At 38.6% G+C, this 19998-nt stretch overlaps 1 protein-coding gene across 2 annotated transcripts in view; it reads right to left on the bottom strand.

The window, feature by feature from the left end:
• Positions 1–549: 549 nt before the first annotated feature.
• Positions 550–19998, bottom strand: part of LOC131231204 (uncharacterized) — a 117453-nt gene continuing 98004 nt past the window's right edge. For both annotated transcript variants that reach the window (XM_058227319.1, XM_058227318.1), the window contains 5 exons: positions 4374–4535; positions 3801–3929; positions 3028–3129; positions 1617–1696; positions 550–1515 (listed from right to left, as the gene is read on the bottom strand). In XM_058227319.1, the coding sequence (XP_058083302.1) occupies positions 1137–1515; positions 1617–1696; positions 3028–3129; positions 3801–3929; positions 4374–4535 (852 nt within the window). In that variant the 3' untranslated portion in view covers positions 550–1136. The remainder of the gene's footprint in view (positions 1516–1616; positions 1697–3027; positions 3130–3800; positions 3930–4373; positions 4536–19998) is intronic.

Below are 19998 nucleotides of genomic sequence, written 5' to 3'. Positions count from 1 at the left end.
GAGAAAGATGGATTTAAAGATTTCTATGGGTTTGAATTTTCTTTTGAAAATCCTGAGGTCTCTCTCTCCATATGTGCCCAACAGTGACCGAGAAGCTGTGCTTGCTATGGAGCTCACCCACCACCGACTTGGAGACTTAAGTAACAAGACTGGAAATAAGACTGGAAATATCATAGATGAGATCGAAGCTCTGAATTACTCTTACACCAATTTAGCAAGAATGTTTTTATAGATCCCAGTAGCATAGCTACATTCAAAGAACATGTAGGAGTGCCTTTCAGGGATAGTTACAGAAAACACACCATTATCAATTATTTTTCAATTTATGAGCCAGCTTTTCGTTTTGAGCTTACTGAAGGCAAACAAGCATCAAAGAATGCTTAGGGATGTTTCCATTAAACCAAAAAAACTTGCCCAAGCATAGGAGTGCTATGGGCAAGCAGATTTTAATAGCTGAGTTCATATTGAAATTTCCATGCTTATCTGAGCACCAAACAATGTCATCAACTATGTTGAAAAGATCGCCATGAGGTCAGTGATGCAACTACATGAAAATTCCACCTATCATTTCTAATGAAATGAGCAACATTTATATGCTTACCTTGGCCAAGACGGCACTAGGCTTGATGCAAGAGTATGCATGCTCACCTGATCCTATGAGATATCTGGTGTGGGGTATAATCATCATCGCTCAATATTAAACACTGGTTATCAACTACAACATCAAATCCACGAAATGCGGAAAAGGATTGGTGTACACCCTTTCTCCCTCTAATTTCCACTGCTCAATGAAGCATTTCTGACAAACAAAACTGGGGCATTGCCGGCATTCTCATGAAAAACGAATGCCTGTCTAAGACTAATTAAATTAAGTCTGTTATTTTTGGAGGAGATCGCGTGACGAGGATGGCTTCGAGGATGTTGACACTTCAAGATGCCAAATTTCTTTAACTGCTTTTGGCTGCATTTATGGCACCACGGGATGTAGAGGATTCGTATTAGGATGATCTTCCACATAATGGCCCTCCCATAGAACCAACCTATTGTTCATAGAGAACTGAGGTCTACAATAAGATGTCCCACGCCGCCATCTAGAGTCATTCTCTTCCAGAGGTACGGATCATCAGACAATATCCTCACCTTACTCTTTGATGTGGCTTCACTGTAACCCTTCTATGCTTGTGAGACTTGGAAGATGCCGTAGCTTTGAAAGATGTTGCTTTATTCTTATCTCTCTTACCATCTTTTCTCCACTGCCTGTTCATTCCCTTATCCTCACTTTGTAGCTTTTCATCAAAGTCCCTCCGTATATTTCTTTTCTCTGAATAAGAACGCTCTGTTTTGTTCCTCCATTGACTGTCAGTACGATTCCTAGTACCCTTGCTGCGCTCCTTAGTGCTGGAAACACTTGTTTTAAGCTTTTTCCATCCCTTCTCTTTCCGTGTGGTACCCGAAGCCCCAGAACTTGTTTTCTCCCTTGGAATAGCTGACTCTTCACGCATCCTCTTTTGCCTCCTGGGAATATAGAATTCCATGGTAACAGTAGTGAGTAATCTCAACAAAAAACCCAAAATCTAAAAAGAATAAAAATTTTGAGGATTGATAGGAGCTCAGACCCTTTTGGCATTGATTCTGCAAGTTTCAGTGCCTCATCAGAATCACCAGCTCCAATGGAACTTGTCTTGTTCTTCCATTGCTGCAAATATGTAGATTTGTAAGTAATGACACCATAATGCAGAAGAGATTCATGTAACAAGAGGAATACTACATGGAAGCTTCCATCTATAAATGCCACGCCAAAATGGATCACATGCACAAGATCTGGGTCATTCATCAGATAACCCCATGGTGAATATTCCCAGCCCAAATGGACTAGTTCACCCATCAGGTAATGTATGATCAATAAGGATAACTGGTATTCTCATTAACATCCATTTCACTATACATATGCTGCTTACTAAAGTGTGCTCAGGCCTGATTTTGGGGCCAGGGAATATTCATGTGGGGCCCACAGATGAGAAGCTTGATCTCACAAATGTCTACCCATTGGCAGGTGGGGCGCTTGTGCTGGGGGTTTCAAGATGGCACTTGCAAGTAACATCAGCATTTCTCCATGTAACAATAAGATCATAAATTCTGGAGGAAGGAATTTGTTGAACAAAAATATATAAATAAATAAGTGAAATAGCTAATAGTATTCTAATGTCCATTTCAACAGAAATCAATCTGTTCCATATAGTAATCAATGTATACCAAGTAAATTTGAGACTGTTACCCTACATACAGACTATCATATTGCATGTAACTAATATGTACCCTGCAATATTTTAGATTGTTAAGCGTTAACCTACGGAGAACAATCACATTGCATGCAAGTACAAAAATTCTTAGAGAAAGTTTCACCTACAATGCAAGGTGTGCAAACTTCCCACACAACAGATCCATTTAAAAAAATGCCAGCATGTCACATGTGTACAACACAATGCATACAAGGTGGGGTCCACCATGAAGATCACTGGCGCAATCAGGCCACTCCACACATTAAGCAGGCCACACGTGGGTGTTGAATCCAAAGATCAGCAGGTTTGATGTAACCTGTCAATCGTGGACCACCAAATGAGGCAAGCAGCTTGATTTTGTGCCAGGTGATCTTCATGGTGGGGCCCACCTTTTGTGTGGTTGGGATGTGGCACAAATATTACATGTTGGCATGGTTGCACCCATTGCATGTGAAGTTCACATGCAATACATTGTAGGTAAACATTCCTCGCATACATTACATGTTAAATAGATATAGAAATGTACAATGGTACATTCAGTAAGCAACAAATGTTACATCCATCAGTCCAATCATATAACAGAATGGATGCAATTCTGTATTCGGGTCACATACGTTTTCTGTGCCTGACACATGAACTTCGATATGGTTGCATGACATATTTATGAAACAGGTGATGCAAGACAGCCTCACTAGATTCAACCACCAAGTGCTTCCTGACATTGGCATAAAAAAATGAGACACATTACCTGTGCAATAGTTTTGATGAAGCCCTTGTACTTCTCTGGTGTAACTAACTCAACTGAGTTAAAACCACACTTACGCGTCACGATTTCCAGTATGATCCTGACCTGTCATTATATAATTGATCAATTGCATATCATTTGCAGAAAGAACCATATGCACGCACACACAAATATATATATATATATATATATATAAAACCTTGGTTATGAGGTTTTGAAGTTTTTTTTTCCTTTTCTTTTCTACCACCGAAGCCCTCCATTTATGAGGTTTTGCTTCTGTTCATAATTAAATAATTCATGGGTTCAAAATGAACCGAATATCTCGTTTGAGGTCTTAGATTAACTTGGATAGTTTGCAGGATCAGCTAGTTCATTCCATTCATGGCATCCTTGCCCTTACTAGCAAAGCTGCTTCAACCCCTAACTTCAGGTTTCCTGTTATAGATCTTCTCAAGTTCAGATTTTCATCACATCTAGCAAGTGCAAGCTATGAGCATTGGGTAATCAGAGGTGGCGGATTGCCGACTTTTGATAAATTTGTGGATGGGAAATAGTAAATGAATGCGAATGAAGAAACATATGCAGGAAAACTGAGGGTTCAATGATCATGAATTTATTTCACCAAATTTCTGAAAATGGCAAATCAATTCAAAACAAGCTGTGAATCAATTTGATCTGGCTTAGTGAGGGAGTCCAGCAAATCTGGCAACTACGTAAAGAATGAATAGACAAAAATATGCAAAGCTAACAAAAGTTTTTGCCCTGGTAGAACATGCCTTTGATCTGAAATGATGTTTCGATACAGACGACCATGGGATAACTCCATTGACAATATCAGACAGGATTTCCTGCAGATCTTTTGTGTGTAAACAGGATACCAAGACTTTCATGAAGCCCAAAACTGCCTGTTCCATGTACAAAACAAGTTAATACATCACAATAATAAAAAAAATAAAAAGGTCCACAAGTGACAACATTGTGAATCCGTGCAAGATCTGGACCATTCATCAAGAGGGCCCCATTGTGCATGTACCTGGACCTGCTCACCAAGTGCACCACATGCATGGAAAAATGGAATGTTAAAGTGTGCCACATGCATGGAAAAAGGTAATGTTACAAAAGTTGACCGACAGTCCACATTCAGTGCATGTGGCACACCAGATCAACAGATAGGCCAATGCTTAGCCAGGGCACATACATGGCAGGGAACCCCTGATGAATGATCAGGTCTTGTGTACGTGCTCCACATCAGTAATTCTGACATGAATAGCCCCCGCACCCCCCCCCCCCCCCCCCAAATTTTATAAAAAAAAAAAAAATGCTGAGATAAGAGTCAGGAGCATACTCACTTTGATAACTTCATTGGCTTTACTTTTCAGCAAAATTAAAACAGATGGCATCAAATCCGGTGCAGTAAAGCATAAACTAGGGTCCTTATATATCAGCAATGAAAGTGCAGCAACAGCTCCACTCATTATGTGAGGTGACGCACCAGAAAGATAGCCTATTATCTGACAAAGTGGTGACATCAAAATGGGAATCAAATAAAAATAAGCAGAAACTGATCACATACAGCGATAGAAGAACACCACTCCCATTTTTCAACAAATTGCAGTGAACAAACAAACACATGGGTGATGGAGCAATTATATTTATTCTTTTGAATAATGGTATTATTGGTGTGCTATCTTGGCATTTTAAACTTCTGAGATCAGGATATACTTTTTCAAAATTTGTATGCATATAGACTGATATTTTTGAAAGATGGGTCTTCCGAAAAACCATTACTAGAGCAGTTATGTTCAACATCTTGTACTGATAATTTCAAGTTACATAGAAAGCCAAGGACCAGCAATATGACACAATTATGAAACTGGAAGGTGTGAATTTGTTCAAATTTGCATGAACATTTCGTAACATATTGCTGGATAAGTATGGATATGCTACATTAGAAGTGAATTTAATTGCAATTTTTTGGAACCCTCTCCATCTTATTTACTACAAGTGCATGCTAGATCAAACAACTCTCATCCATAGCATTAGGTCAGTAGGTTCTACATTCACGAAGTGGTATGGTGAGATTGGCTTGGGTGCTTGCAGTTCTGCAGCAAGTTCTACAGGTTTGTGTCTTCTGACAGTTACAAGTTCGTGCAATACTGATAACCACATTTCTAAGTTCATTGATTAGTTGAACATGAGTTCTAATCTGGCTAAATTATTGGAAGATCAGAAGAATTTCAAGTCTAGGGCAAGGAGTTGATTAAAAAATTTTAAGAGCATTTTTCTGGTGCAAAGAAACACTATGTTGATTCTTTAAGAACACTTTTGATGATCCAATTATACACTTGACCTTCAAGGAATACGGGTGAATATTGCATCTGTTCCATCTTTCCACTCCATTTCTTTTACTTCTTCCCCTGTGATCTATGACAACTAAAGGCTCTGTTATTAGGGATCTAAAAGAGGTGCAGTAAGGGGCTTGATTATTAGATTAATTTACATCCTCCTGAGATTCCATCTTATAGATCTAATTATCTAAATGAGTTTAAGCAGTAATAGAACAAAATGAAGAGGTGCCTTGCTAACCATATGAATCCATATCGTTGTGAGAGAGTTTGAGCCAAGGTGTTCCGTATCCGTTACGTTGCGGCCGATACGTTTAGGTAACGGCAATGACCGTTATGCGATACATGAGCAAAAATGTGCAGCTGGTTTTCTGAGACTGTATTGGCCGTTACAGGGCATAACACTGTTACACCCGTAACGGTCAAAAAACGGCCATCTTTTTCTTTTTCTTTTTTTCTATTTAAATTCATTTTCCCCCTCATTTGCTATTTTTCTTATTCCAAAAACTTTCCTAGATTATTCTACGATATATTTTGATCACTTTTACTATATATTTTAGGATTAAAACTGTAGATTGAAGCGATTTGGGTGAATAGAAATTTTGACGGCCATTTTTTCAAAAAATAAAAAGTGGCATTTATGCCTTTTTTTCCGATTTATAGTTCTAATGTTCGATTGTTATGTGTAAATATTAGAGGCGCATAACCATGTTCACAAATTCACTAGACAACCAAATACAAACTCTCAACAAAGAGTGGACCGTTAAGCTATCATAAACATGTTTAAAACAAAAAATCATTACATATTTGGAATATTTACATTATTCTGGATTTTCTAAATATTTTTCAAAACTTTTGGGTTAATTTTTTTTTTTCAACTGTTACAGGGGTTGTAACAGTTGTTACGCTACCGTATCGTCTGATACTTGTATCGGCAACGGTGGTGACCGTTATGGCCACTGTTACCGATACGGAATACCTTGGTTTGAGTAGTAACAATGAAACATATCATCATGCAGGATACATTACGTATTAAATTAATTCATTCCCCCTCATCATCATTATCAACAACAACAACATGATCATGATGATCATCATCACTACCCTGTCCTACATATTCCTTTTTTTGTGAACGACATTTTAGTCATTAAACTTGAAATAAAAAGCACCACTCCGACCCTATACAACCTGTTTGGATCCACTGAGAGAGAGAGAGAGAGAGAGAGAGAGAGAGAGAGTATTTCCATGGAAATACCATTTCCACCACTTCCATAAAAATTACTGGAAATGAAAAACTACTTATGCTATTTGTGTTCCCAAAATTTTTCCCATGGAAATTGGACTTAATTTCCATTTCTGCTATTTGGCAAAGATATTCATATTTTCCAAGGAAAAATAATGACTTGGTAGTTGTTTCTTGTTTGTAAGTATCAATAAAGATGGGCTTCAAAAGGTTAGGATCGAGTAACAATGGGACCCGCATGGTTAGGATAATGTTTTCAATATCCGGTATCAACGGATGTATCGCACCCTTGGAATACCGAAACATATTGAGTACCACATGGGAAATATTGGATGTACGGAATAATGTTTCACTGTTTTAGGGAAATATTGGGAAACATTGGGAAATTGGTCGAATTTTTCAATGGAACTTTAGGAGACGTTAAAAAAGACATCATTACACAATTAGAAATCAAAATACCACAAAAAAGTAAGTGCACATAGTAAGCTTCCTTTGTATAGGGTCCTCAACTATGCGTTATCTAATAAAAGTGATGCAACTATATTCATTATCAATTTGTATAATTTATAAATGTAAGAAGACATGTATGAAATCACATTCAATTAAGGCTAAATAGCCGCTGATCAATCCAGATTTTTTGAAAAAAAAAATTATTATTATTATTTTTATATTTTTAATTAAAAATTCATTTTTTCTTTTGAAAAATCCAAAAACCTCCGTCAATCTATAGATCAGCTTCCAAATCGGAGGTTCAAATCCATGATTAACCATGCAAAAAAAAAAAAAAAAAGAAAGAAGCAAAATCATGAATTTCCATTTTAGTTCTAGTGATTCCGAGTGATTTAAAGCAAAAGAAAGAAAAAAAAAAAAAAAAAAAAGAGGATTAAAATTGAAAATTTTCTCACCTTTTAAAAATCGGGTCCACCCGTTGTTGGATTTACCTCAAGAAAAGATTGCAAACAAAAAATTTGAAGAAAAATGCGAATGTTTTAAGGTTTTTGGGGATTTTTTTTTTTTTTTTTTGAAAAAAATACGAAAGGGGTTGTCAATGTCAATAGTATCAATGATACCAATGAATGTATCATCGACACCAAGTATTTTTAAATGGCAATATTTTGAAAATATTGCATTGTATCAACACATCGTCGATACAATGCAATATCTAGAGATATTTCGACTGATAACTCCGTAGATATCTAAGCAATTTCGTATTGGCCAAGATTGATGTTGATAATATCGATTGAAATATTGGATGATACTATCGATATTGCAAACACTGGTTAGGATCATCTAACGAGGGCTCCACATGGGAATATGAATGGTTAGGATCGACCAATGATGGGCCCCACAAGGTTAAAATCATATAACCATGGGATCCATGTGGAAATACACTCCGTTAGAATCAACTAACAATCGGCGCAACATAGAAATTCAGGTGATTATGATTGATCGATAATAGTGCCACATCGTTAAGATCATCCAACAATGAGCCCCACCTTAAAATACAAGTGATTTGCATCTTCTAACAATGGCCAACAAATGGTTAAGATCACCTAATGATGGATCCCACATGAAAATACAAGTGGCATTTTCGGGGGGGATTTTCTTGGGAATATGGAATCTTTGAAATAGATTTTCCAATAAAATTTAAAAAACAAACAAGGGAAATTTCATTTTCATGGAAAACACATTTCCTTTCCTATGTTTCCATGAATCCAAACAGGCTCAAATGGTATACAAGTGAAGATTGGTTTGGCTTCATGTCTCCTCTCCATATTTCTCTTCCTTTTCTTCTACAATAAACCACAATGAAAGGCTCCATTCTTGCTGTTGCAACTTGCAAAGGAGTGTCAATAGTAATAGAACATCATGTAGGGGTTGGTACCTAGTTTTCATATTAACAAATAATAATTTCATATTATTTATTCATTAAACCATAATTTATTTCGAGGTAGGGGCAAGCAGTGTTCGAAATATCAGTATCATGTTACGTATCACACCCTTGGGATACAAATACGTATCGGTTATCACACGGGATATATCATTTGTATCAGGTAATTTATTGCACTTTTTGGAAAACATGGCAAACATTGGGAAAATGGTTGAAATTTTCAATGAAGCTTCAGGGATTGTTAAAAAATACCTTAATACACACTTTTAAATCATAACATTTCAAAAAAGAAGTGCACATAATAGGTTTCCATTGTATAGGGTTATAAGCTATGTGTTGTCTGATTGAACTAGTGCAACTATATTGAAATTGAATGCATAACATTTAAGAGTGTATGTGATGATCATTTTATCAAACAATCCTAAATACTTAGAAATTAGTCTCAATTGACAGTGGTTGAAAGAAAATTTTGAAAAAAAAAATGAAAAATAATTTTTATTTTCTGAAAATTGACAAGGACCTAACAAATCAGTAGATCAACCCTCATACATGCTTAATTTCATGTTTGGAGTACGAAATTGCAAGCAATTTGGGAGAAATTTGGGAAATATTGATTTTTTCCCAATTTTCCCCAAATTGAACCACATACACTCAAAATTCAAAATTAGAGTGTCATTTTATCAAATACTACTAAATACTTCGAAATTAGTCTCAATTGACAGCTGGTTGAAGGAAAATTTCAGGAAAAAAAAACATGGAGAACATGAAGAACCAATGGATATCAAAATCCAAGCTCCAACTCCATGATTTTTCATGCAAAACATGAAGAACCAATGGATTTGTAACCTTTTTTTTAAGACATGGGGTGTCCTCGCCCCTTTTAAGGCGAGACTATTCCCTACAAATACATGCAATCACCCACAACCACGTGTATTGGGTAATGCCGAGGAGGGGAGTCAAACCCACACTGGATTTGTAACCATTTGACACTGATTTAACATAATTTCAACAAAAAAAGGGGATCAAAATTTGAATATGCTCACCAGATCAAACATGTGGGATATATTGGCACTACATGTGTATTTCATATTGCACGTGTGGGATACAAGATACATCGTGGGATATATTGGTTGATATTGTCATTATTTAAAACATTGGAGGCAAGTTAATCACTCTCTTATTGAGTCATATTTACGTAACATTCATCCGTTCTCAAATGAGGACAACACCTTTCTTGGTCCACAATTCTTCGTCGTCTAGCAAATTTACTCATGGTGCTAGAACCATGTTATTAGTAATTACAAGGAAACAAGAGAAAGCAAACATACAAGATAAGGTTCAGAAGCAATTCAATCATTGATAAGAACTCGAAGGTGTTGGTGGTGTGTGCCCCGAAGAGCTAATGATGATGACCATGCTTGTGCATATAGAAGACCACGTGTTTGGTTCATAGCATGGATGCAATAATAATATGTGGAAAATTTTTACTAGGTATGGTTTATAGGGAAGAATTCCTCCGGTTGTCCTAAGAGAAGGTGAGTTTGGACACAACAACTATTGGCCAAGGGAGAGTTGCGTTTCATGGCACTTAATACCCTAAATTCCATGACCATAGTAGCAGAATTAGGCAATCCATGAAAGGTTAAGTGGCCATCCTATGTGTGGGAACCAACAAGAAGTTGGGATGGAAGGTCTACCCCACATGGGAACTTGAGTGTTCATGGATGCAATGTTCCAAATATCGGCAATATTATCGATAATATTGGTGATACTATCGATATCGCCAAGTCAGCAATACCAAAAATGTCAAAAGTTCAAAATTATCCAAATGTCACCAATATTATCAATTTCAATGATATCTTGAGAAGGATCCCTTATAAAAGTTCCCTAGTATTGGCGGTACCACCAATAATATTCCCGATACTAGCGATAATAACGTTGATACCAAGGAAACATCCATAAATAGGCAATATTTAAAAAAATAATAATAATAATAATAATAATTCTAAAACCTCAAAAAAAAAAGTTTAAAAAAATCCATTTTTGTTTTGTTTTGTTTTGTTTTTTTTTTGGGAAATTTGTTCCAAAGGTGATTTCACTCACTCTTGATTTTTATCGAATCAAAGTTTGGATTTGGGAAGAAATCTCGACTAAAAAAAAGACAGACAGGAACACAAAGGTCCCTTTTTAAAGGCTAGAACTCAAAGGTGATCTAAAATCCATGGAAACTCTTTTTAGTACTAACATAGATTGCAATGGAAATAGATGTCGATGTATGATTAGGGCTGAAAGTCGGCGGGTTCAACCTGACCGACCCGACATTGGGTTGGGCTTGGGCGGAATGTATCGGGTTCAATCTCGTGCTTGGGCTATACAAACACCAACTCGATAAAACTTGGGTCGAGCTCGGGTTGCCCGACCCAACCCAAACCTGATCGATATATAAGTTACTTATAAATTATAATTGACTGCAGATCGTCTGTGCTGAAGGCACCAGAAATTCCAGTGTCGTCAGGTCTCATTGGTCCACGTCATTTTCGATGACTCGAGCTAACAAGATATGCTGGATTTCTCTCTCCCAAATAGATTGTGTGCTACACAACACGACTTTTAAAGTAGTTGCCCTATATTTTAACTTGTTTGTTTAGAAAAAATAAAAATAATAAAGTTCTTTACGATAAATAACTACATATATAATTAATAAAATTATCAGTATAAAAAATAAGACGTGTATTGAAATATGACAGACTAACGTATTAACGAAAATATTAGCATGTATCCACCCGACCAACCCGACCGAGCCTGCTTGGGTTGAGAATCTCCAACCCGAGGTTGGGTTGGGTTGGGTTAGGGTTAAGGTATAGGAACCTTGGGTTGGGCTAGGATTGAGCACCAACCCAACCCGCCCGACTTTCAGCCCTATGTATGATTCCTATGCATTGACATGGATTTGTGGCGAAAAAATAAACAAGTAAAAAAATGGGGGAAATGGGTGAAATCCTAATTGTCATATTGAAAATATTTCTTTCATTGTTAATTAATGTGGAAATTTTATATATTAATGAATGTTATTGATTGGCTACAAATTTATATAATTTATTTTATACTAATTTTTTATGGCACATGGTTTGACAACTATAAAATGGAAACTTGTTATTTATAATTGTTTTTTGCAACATTTTGATTCATACATATGTAAACACATGTCTTTTAACATCTCCTGAAGTTTCATTGAAAATTCCACCTTTTTCCCAATGTTTCCCTTGACAATAATATTTTTCTAAGTATTGGCTATATTATCAACAATACCGACACGTCTCTGTATCATTGGTCATCGATACATGCAACGATATTCATACTCCAAACACTTCAAGGATGCACATTCTTTGTCTAGGCCTAGCTGAGCACTCGTATCGAAGGATTGCACCAAGTCGCTGATTTGGGCGACTCATTGTGCCCAAATCAAATTGACTTGATCATGTACTAGCTTCGACTAATCCTTAGACCTGAGGTAGTATGGGAGTACGAGCTCCTTGTGTTTTGTGCCTTGGCTCACACTGTAAGGTTATATTAGTAGCTAAGATATAGGTGTAGTTGGATTCATGCCTCAAGAATGCAATCGTGGTCCATGAGCTCATTGGTTACCCTAGGGAACTTATTTATGGCTTAGATCTTAGTGATAGGCCCATTCACAAAGTGGATTTTCTAGCTAGGCCTAACACTTAAAAAGTTTTAAATATTTCAATGAAGGTTTTTAACAATTGATCATTTATTTTTACCATTAGAACTGTTTTATTGTGTTTGAAGGATATCCGATGGTTGAGATCTTGTGGTCTACCTATTAGACCAGTATGCGATTTATGGTCAAGAGTGGATGCCACTGGATAGTGGAATGATTGGGTTAATTCAGGTAAAAGGATAAAGCAGGTTTACAAACTTTTGATCATGTAAGGCATATCAATGTCTGTAGGAGTGAGGAGCACCATAACGGTTCATCCTTTTGAAACCTTGATTCCTCCTTATAAATAGATCATATCCTAGAGAGAGAGAGAGAGAGAGACTTGAATGTCTAGCTCCTTTGGACATTTGGTGTGGTGAGGAAAAAGAGAAAAGAAAGAAGAGACGGGGAAGAAGAAGAAGAACAAAAAGAAGAAGAGGAGAGAGAGAGAGAGAGAGAGAGAGAGAGAGAGAGAGAGTTATCTCTCCTTCCTCCCATCACATCTGTGAGCATGTGGGTCAACTATGTGGATGACTCTCGAGTGCACACCCAACCCTACGGTGGGCGTGTGGCATGGCTTTCCGCTCTCTCATTACATTGGGATAGATCAAGGAGAGACTTCCTACATTTGAAGAATGGCATAGGGCTTTTTTAGAGATCATGCGGCAAAAATCTGAGTAATATCCTAACCATTGGATTGTCTCTATGTGTGTGTGCGTGTGTGTGTGTGTGTGTGTGTGTGTGTGTGTTTTAATTGATTTTATTTAGATAGGGATCCTGAAATTAAATTCTAAAGATCTGAATTTTGCAAAAGTTTTACGCTTCCATATCTTTCAAAACTCACCTTAAAAAGGTTGAGATGCATTGTTGAAGAAGAAAGAATATATGACTTGATGTTGCGTGAATCAAGATTGTGTTGATGGGGGAATACTTTGCAAGCATACTTTTGTTGAGAAGTTCTTAGGTACTTTTTTTAGAGGTAACAAAAAATTTATTAAGGTGCTCGCCAAAGGCAATAAAGAATACAAACACTAAGTCATAGGTACAAGCAAGGGAATAGTTGCCTTAGCTTCTTTTACAACTGAAGCCCATTCGAGAACAAATCCCTTGATGATGCCCACCACCCTCTCAACCGAAGAGAGCTCATTTCTGAAGCACTGCCCATTCTGTTCTTTCCAAATAGCCCAAAGGATAGCTATTATAAGAAGCCTCCACGTTGCTTTAGCATCTTTCCTCCCACCCCTCCCATGTCAAGCCCATAAGAGGGCCACCACAGATTTCGACATCACCCAAGGCGTATTAGTCGATCTAAGGAAATATATCCCCATACCTCCCTCGCAAAAGGACAATGAATAAAAAGGTGATCGATCGATTTTGCACTCTTCATGCACATGAGGCATATTTTTGGAAGAATGAAAGACCTGCGTTGTAGGTTATCAACTGTTAACACTCTTTCTAGCCACTAGCCACATGAACACTGCCACCCAAGGAAGAGCCCCATAAAACCAGTGGTGAAAAGGGTGAATAGGCAGGGGACTATGAGGGCCCCACTGTCAGAACTGAGAAGAAAGAGCGCACGAAGAATCTACCAGAGCGGTGAGCGCACCAAATCATAGAGTCTTCTTCTTGAGTCGAAGGGGATATGCTATTGAGAAGATCCAGAAGGGGCACTAACTCTGCAATCTCTTCCTCCGACATATTACTTCGAAAAGGAGGACTCACATAATCGACTTGCCACAGAAAGAATAGCAATGCTAAATAGAGGCGAAATGGTCGTGGCTATCACCACAATTCTAGGGAACATAACTTGGAGTGGATTATTACCACACCACACATCAACCCAGAAACGTATGCGCTTCCCATCACCAAGACTGAAAGCTACTCCCTACCGAAAGAGATGCTCTATAGCCGTTATTGCCTTCCAAACTGCAGAGGCCGAATATAGGAAGGAGGATTTGATCATCCAACCTCCCTCCTGCATGCCATACATGCCAACAATAACATTTTTCCAAAGCCCTTTCGATGCGGTTCCCAATTTTCAAAGCCACTTACTGAGAAGTGTAGTATTAATAAGACCCAATTCCTTAAGCCTTGCTCCCCCTTCCGAAATAGGATTGCAGAACCACCCCGACACCCCCCCCCCCCCCAAAATTTAGGAGGTGGAACTTGTGTCCATCGTTAGCCCATCTCCAAAAGAAGTCTCTTGTCATTCTTTCAATTCTATCCAGCACCGACTTATGACATTTGAAGAGAGACGTGAAGTATATTGGAGAAAGCTTCTTTAATGAGAGTTAGCTGACCGCCAAAAGATAGGGTCCAACACTTCCAACTAATTAGCTTCCTCTCAATTCTTTCAATAACCCTATCCCAAAGATGCTTGGTTGGCTTACCTATGCAAAGAGGAAGACCCAAGTACGAGGATGGAAAAGAACTTGATTTACAACCAAATAGATTCGCCAGCTGACAAAAATCATCATCCGGAACATGAACCCCAAGCATCTCACTTTTAGCCAACTCCGCTCGTAAATTCGACCATGAACTCCATAGCATCTTTAAAATAAAAATAAAAATTATTGTATCCCAGAAATTTTGGAAAAAATGTCATAGGGAATCCATCAGGACCAGGAGCTTTATCACCACGTAAGGAATCGATGGCACATTTAACCTCCTCTTCTGAGAAAGGAGGCTCAAGAGAAGAAGAGTCTTCGACGGAGATTTTGTTGAAGTCCAAGTTGTCAAGACGTGGTGGCGTATTTCAAGAGACACCCGAAAGAAGATTCTCATAGAAGGATACAATCGACTCACAAATCATACCCTTATTCGATATTCTCTTACCGCCCACTATCAAGCTACTAATGCGATTGCATCTAGCTCAAGCACTAGCTATCTTGTGAAAGTAGCGAGTATTTTTGTCTCCCTCACTTGACCAAACCTATCTAGAACATTGTCGCCATTTGATTTCCTCTTCTTTCTAACGCTTAGCATATTTGGCAAAAAGTTCTGACCTTTTGTCCCTATTCTCAACCGAAAATTCTCGATCTTCCTCTAATAGGTGGTCAATATCGTTAATCTTCGAAGCCATACCATCAAACTCTGCCTCCCGATTTTTTAAAACATCTTGTTTCCACCCTTTGATTTTATTTTTTTTCTTTCAGCTGTCTAAAGCTTAGAGCTCAACCTAAAACTAGCATACCCACAAACCTGCAGCGATCTCCACCAATCACTAATGCACTCCCTACAACCCTCAATTTCTAACCAAGCTAACTCAAATATGAACAGTTTGGGGCCCCCGTTGTCATTCGGAACCTCAAAGATTAGGGGTGTCAATGGGTCGGATTAGGGCTGCCCATACACTGTCCAAGCCCAGCCCAAATTATTTAACCAACTCCCAAACCCGGCCCGGGTCTATGACAGGCTAAAATAGTCCAGCCCGAAATAGTTATACAGGACCCGGCCCGAGCCTAACATGATTTTTTTTTTTTTTTTGGTAAAACTATGTTTTGGTGGGCCCCACATCTATTTGGGGATATCTATGATTTAGTGGGTCCCACATCTGTGGGTAGATCTGTGATTTAGTGGGCCCCGCAGTCGAGAGAGAGAGAGAGAGAGAGAGAGAGGAACCTATTGTCATGGCTAAAAGCCCTTGCTGCAATAGCCCCAAGGGTGTAGTTGTGACTAGTGTTCGAAATATCGGTACCGCATTATGTATCGCACCCTTAGGATACGGATACGTATCGGTTATTGCATGGGATATATTGGTTGTATCGCGTAATGTATCGCCATTGTTGGAAACATGGGGAAACATTGGAAATTGGTCGAATTTTTCAATGAAATTTCAGTGATTGTTAAAAATAACATCAATACACTTACAAATCAAAACATTACAAAAAACAAGTGCACATAATAGGTTTTCTCTGTACAGGGTCCTAATATATGCGTTGTCTAACTGCATTGATGCAAGTATATTCAAAGTTTATTCATATAATTTAGAAATGTAAGAAGACGTGGAAACACAAGCAATACATTCAAAAGCAAAAGAAGAATCACTAGATAAGGTTACATGTTTGATTTTGATTTTATTCAATTTTCTGCAACTCGATCCTTCACCAAATCTCGAAATCGAATCTCCCAAAACATGAAAAATCATGGATTTGTAACAATTTGACACTGATTTAACATGATTTACAGAAAAAAAAGGATCGAAAAAAAAAAAAGCACATCGAATCGAACATGTGGGATATATCCCACCACTTGTGAGTTACGTATCGCACGGGTGGGAAACAATATATATCGTGGGATATATTGGCCGATATCGTCGATATTTGAAACACTGGTTGTGACAAGGGGCTGGTTGTAACTAATGCTTGGTTGAAGTAAGCGGGAGGAGAGAGACAGGAATGATAGGTTGGAGGAGGTGAGGGAGTTGGAGATGGATAGTCAGAGGAGGAAGCAACTCTTGCATTTCTTTTAACAAAAATGTCCAACCGGTTATGGTTGCTAGCTCTGGTGGGCCCATCATGATGTTTATATTAAATCCACCCCAGATAGGGGAGCTAGCTCAGGTGGGATCCATACAAAAGAATGGCCGGCATCCTCTGTTAGGTGAAAGAATTCTTGAAAAAAAAAAAAACTAAAGGGGCACCCTTGATTTTTATGGGCCAAACATAATGTCTATATAAGATCTACTCTGACCATTACACATGCAATCCCGCCTTAGGCCAAGGGTTACAAAATTAGGCTTGACTTGTGATCCAGATGGGCCACACAAAAGGAAACCGTTGGGAGCATCCACACCATAAGGAAATAGTGGTTATTGAACTCTTACCATTAAAAACTTCCTAGGGGCATCGAAATGTTTATTTTTAATCCAATCTATTGATAAGATCACATAAACCTAGATGAAGGGACCACACAAATTTAAGCTTGATCCAAAACTTTTATAGCCTACAAAAAGTTTGTAATGGCTAATCACCACTATTTTCTGTGGTGTCATCCAACTAAGATTTGGATCTGCTAAATGATTGAACTCATGTCCTAAAATACTATGGCTAAATGTATGGACGAATTGGATATATGATAAACAGATCAACGTGGGCCCCACAGTCAAGGATCTACCCAACTTGGTGGATTCAAGGATCCACCGAAAGCACGTCCCGAAAAAACCCCTTGGGACACGAGCGATTATGTTCGGCCCGTCCTCACCTAAGATAGTGTGTCCCTTACCATGGGGCCCACCTTGATGTATTTTTTCTATATCCAGAGTCCATCCGTTTTTCCAGATCATTTTCTGACATAAGCCAAAAAGTTAAGCACATCCAATTCTCAGGTGGACCACACCATAGAAACAGTCGTTACTAAACATTAATGGGCCTGAGAAGTTTTGAATCAATCTGATATTCGTCATCTCCTTTCACTGGGTTTATTTGAAATTATTAACAAGTTGGGTGGCATAAAAAAATTATGCAAAGATTATGGTGGGCCATAATATAGTTTTAATAGTAGGTTATTCAATCACCACTGTTTACTAGGGCTTGGTCCACCTGAGAATTTAATCTACTTAATTTTTCTGACCAAGCACTAAAATGATATGAAAAAATGGATGGATGGTGTGGATATAGAATATATACATCAAGGTGGACCCCACAGTAAGGGAAGCAGGTCTTGGGTGAGGCAAGCACCATACCTAACCTAAATCACCTTGGGGCATCCACCCAAGTGATAGTTGTATATCTTTGTACGAAATAAATTTTCTTGAGAACCATTTTTTTTCTTTTAGAGACCCACCATGATGTTTAAGTTAAATCCAATCTGACCATTATATGTGTAATTCTATTTTATGCAAATATACAAAAAATCAGGATGCTCCATGATTCAGGTGGGACATACGAAGGAAAAAAGTAGGGAAAGAGACATCCATCCTTGATATTTACAGGGTCCACCGTGATGCTTATGCAAAATCCACTCCAACCGTTAGATAGAAAACAAAAACTTATGCCTGAGACAGAAGAACCAGGCCCATCCATTATTCATATGGGTTGGACAAAGGGAAAGAGTTTGGACGGTGAGCATTAACTTGTACACCTTTTCCAATTGTGTGGTTCACCAAAGTTACGGACAAGGTTGATTTTTGGTCTCTAAGCCTATCATGGGGTGAAAAACCTGGTGGTCGGGTGGATTTTGCATGAACACCAATGGGGAGCCCACCCTAACTCGCAAACTCCTCCCTGGTGAAATAGCTTTTACCTCCGACTTTTCCCTCCGCCTAAAAGTTCCATCTACCTTTTCCCTCTGCCTAAAAGTTAAAATGGCATTTAAATTTTGAAGTGTTTTAAACTCTACCAAATGGGTGAGCCGGGCTATCGAGCTATTGGACTTTTGGACCCTTGGGTCCAAGCCCAGCCCGATTAAAAAACGGGCTTGAAACATTGGCCTGAGGGCATAGTACTCAAGCCCAAACCCGGCCCAAGGCGGGCTAAGCCCGGACTTCCAACAGGCCAACCCATCCCTATCAAAGATAATAGGTTGATGGTCGAAAATCAGTCTTGACAAACCCCTCTGTCGCACTAGCAGATATTTTTGATCCAGCTTAAGGAGACCAAAAATCTATCTAGCCTAGAAAGACTCGGATTTATTTGCCCATTGGACCACGTAAATTTAGCACCTTCAAGTGGTAGATCCACCATTCTGTGTCCGGCAACCTGGTGAACAAACCTCAACATATTAGTAGTCATTCTACCCCTATTGGACTTCTCGTCCACCATGGTGTGCTGTAAAGGCCGTTACGTAAAGGTAACAGTGGCAATCGTTACACGTTACGGGGTTGTAATGGCCGTAACAGCCGTTATGGAAAAAAAAATAAAAAATGACCCGTATTTGTCGTTAACGGCGGGTTACATCCCCTATAAAGGCCATAATAGCCCCGTAACGGTCTATTACGGGACATATACAGGTTTTTCATACTTTTTAATCAACATTATAGGGCAGATACAGTTTTTTTGGGGTTTTTCTCAATAAAAAAAAAAAAGAGAAGCCATAACGGCCGTAACAGCGGTCATGCCCCGTATCATAAAGGTAACAGTGGCAGCCGTTACGGTCACTGCTACCGTTACAAAACACCTTGCCCCCCACACACCAAGGGAAATCTCATTTCTACCTGATGCAGTCTAGTTCAACCCAGAACTATTCTATCAAATTACTAGAACGGTCCGTAGACAGAGGAGAAAACCCATTGGTTACCCGAGGAGATTTCTTGCAGCAATATAGATAAGGAAAAAGAGCCCAAAAAGGAATCAACCCTCTTCCACACATCAAAATTCCCAACCCCCACCCCCCCCCCCCCCCCCCCCCCACACACACACAAAATTAATAGATTCACATCCCTTATTTTTAATTCCCCATACTGAATCAAGCATGCCTATATCAATAGCTTGAATCTCATGCAGTGCAATGATTTCTGCTTTCGCCTTGGAGCAAAATTTTCTAACTTGCTCTCTTTTGACCTTGCACCCCAAACCTCTAACATTCCATGATAGAACTATCATTGGTCACCTGCTTTCCCCAATCTTCCCCTCTTGGTCGTGCCTGATCTACTTGCCGAGTCGTGATTGATGGAACACATTCAAGGCTAAGGAGATCTCTAAAGCCTTTAGGAGACCTTTTGCCCTCTAAATTCTGCAGCTCCTACAGTCTTTCAATCGCTTTATTTCCGACAAAATGGTGAAAGTCAATAACATCCTCATTGCAAGGCCCAAAGGACATACCTACCCTGCCCCCAACC

This window comes from Magnolia sinica, chromosome 17 (assembly GCF_029962835.1).
Source record: "Magnolia sinica isolate HGM2019 chromosome 17, MsV1, whole genome shotgun sequence".
Lineage (NCBI taxonomy): Eukaryota > Viridiplantae > Streptophyta > Magnoliopsida > Magnoliales > Magnoliaceae > Magnolia > Magnolia sinica.
This window is presented reverse-complemented; position numbering and strand designations above follow the sequence as displayed.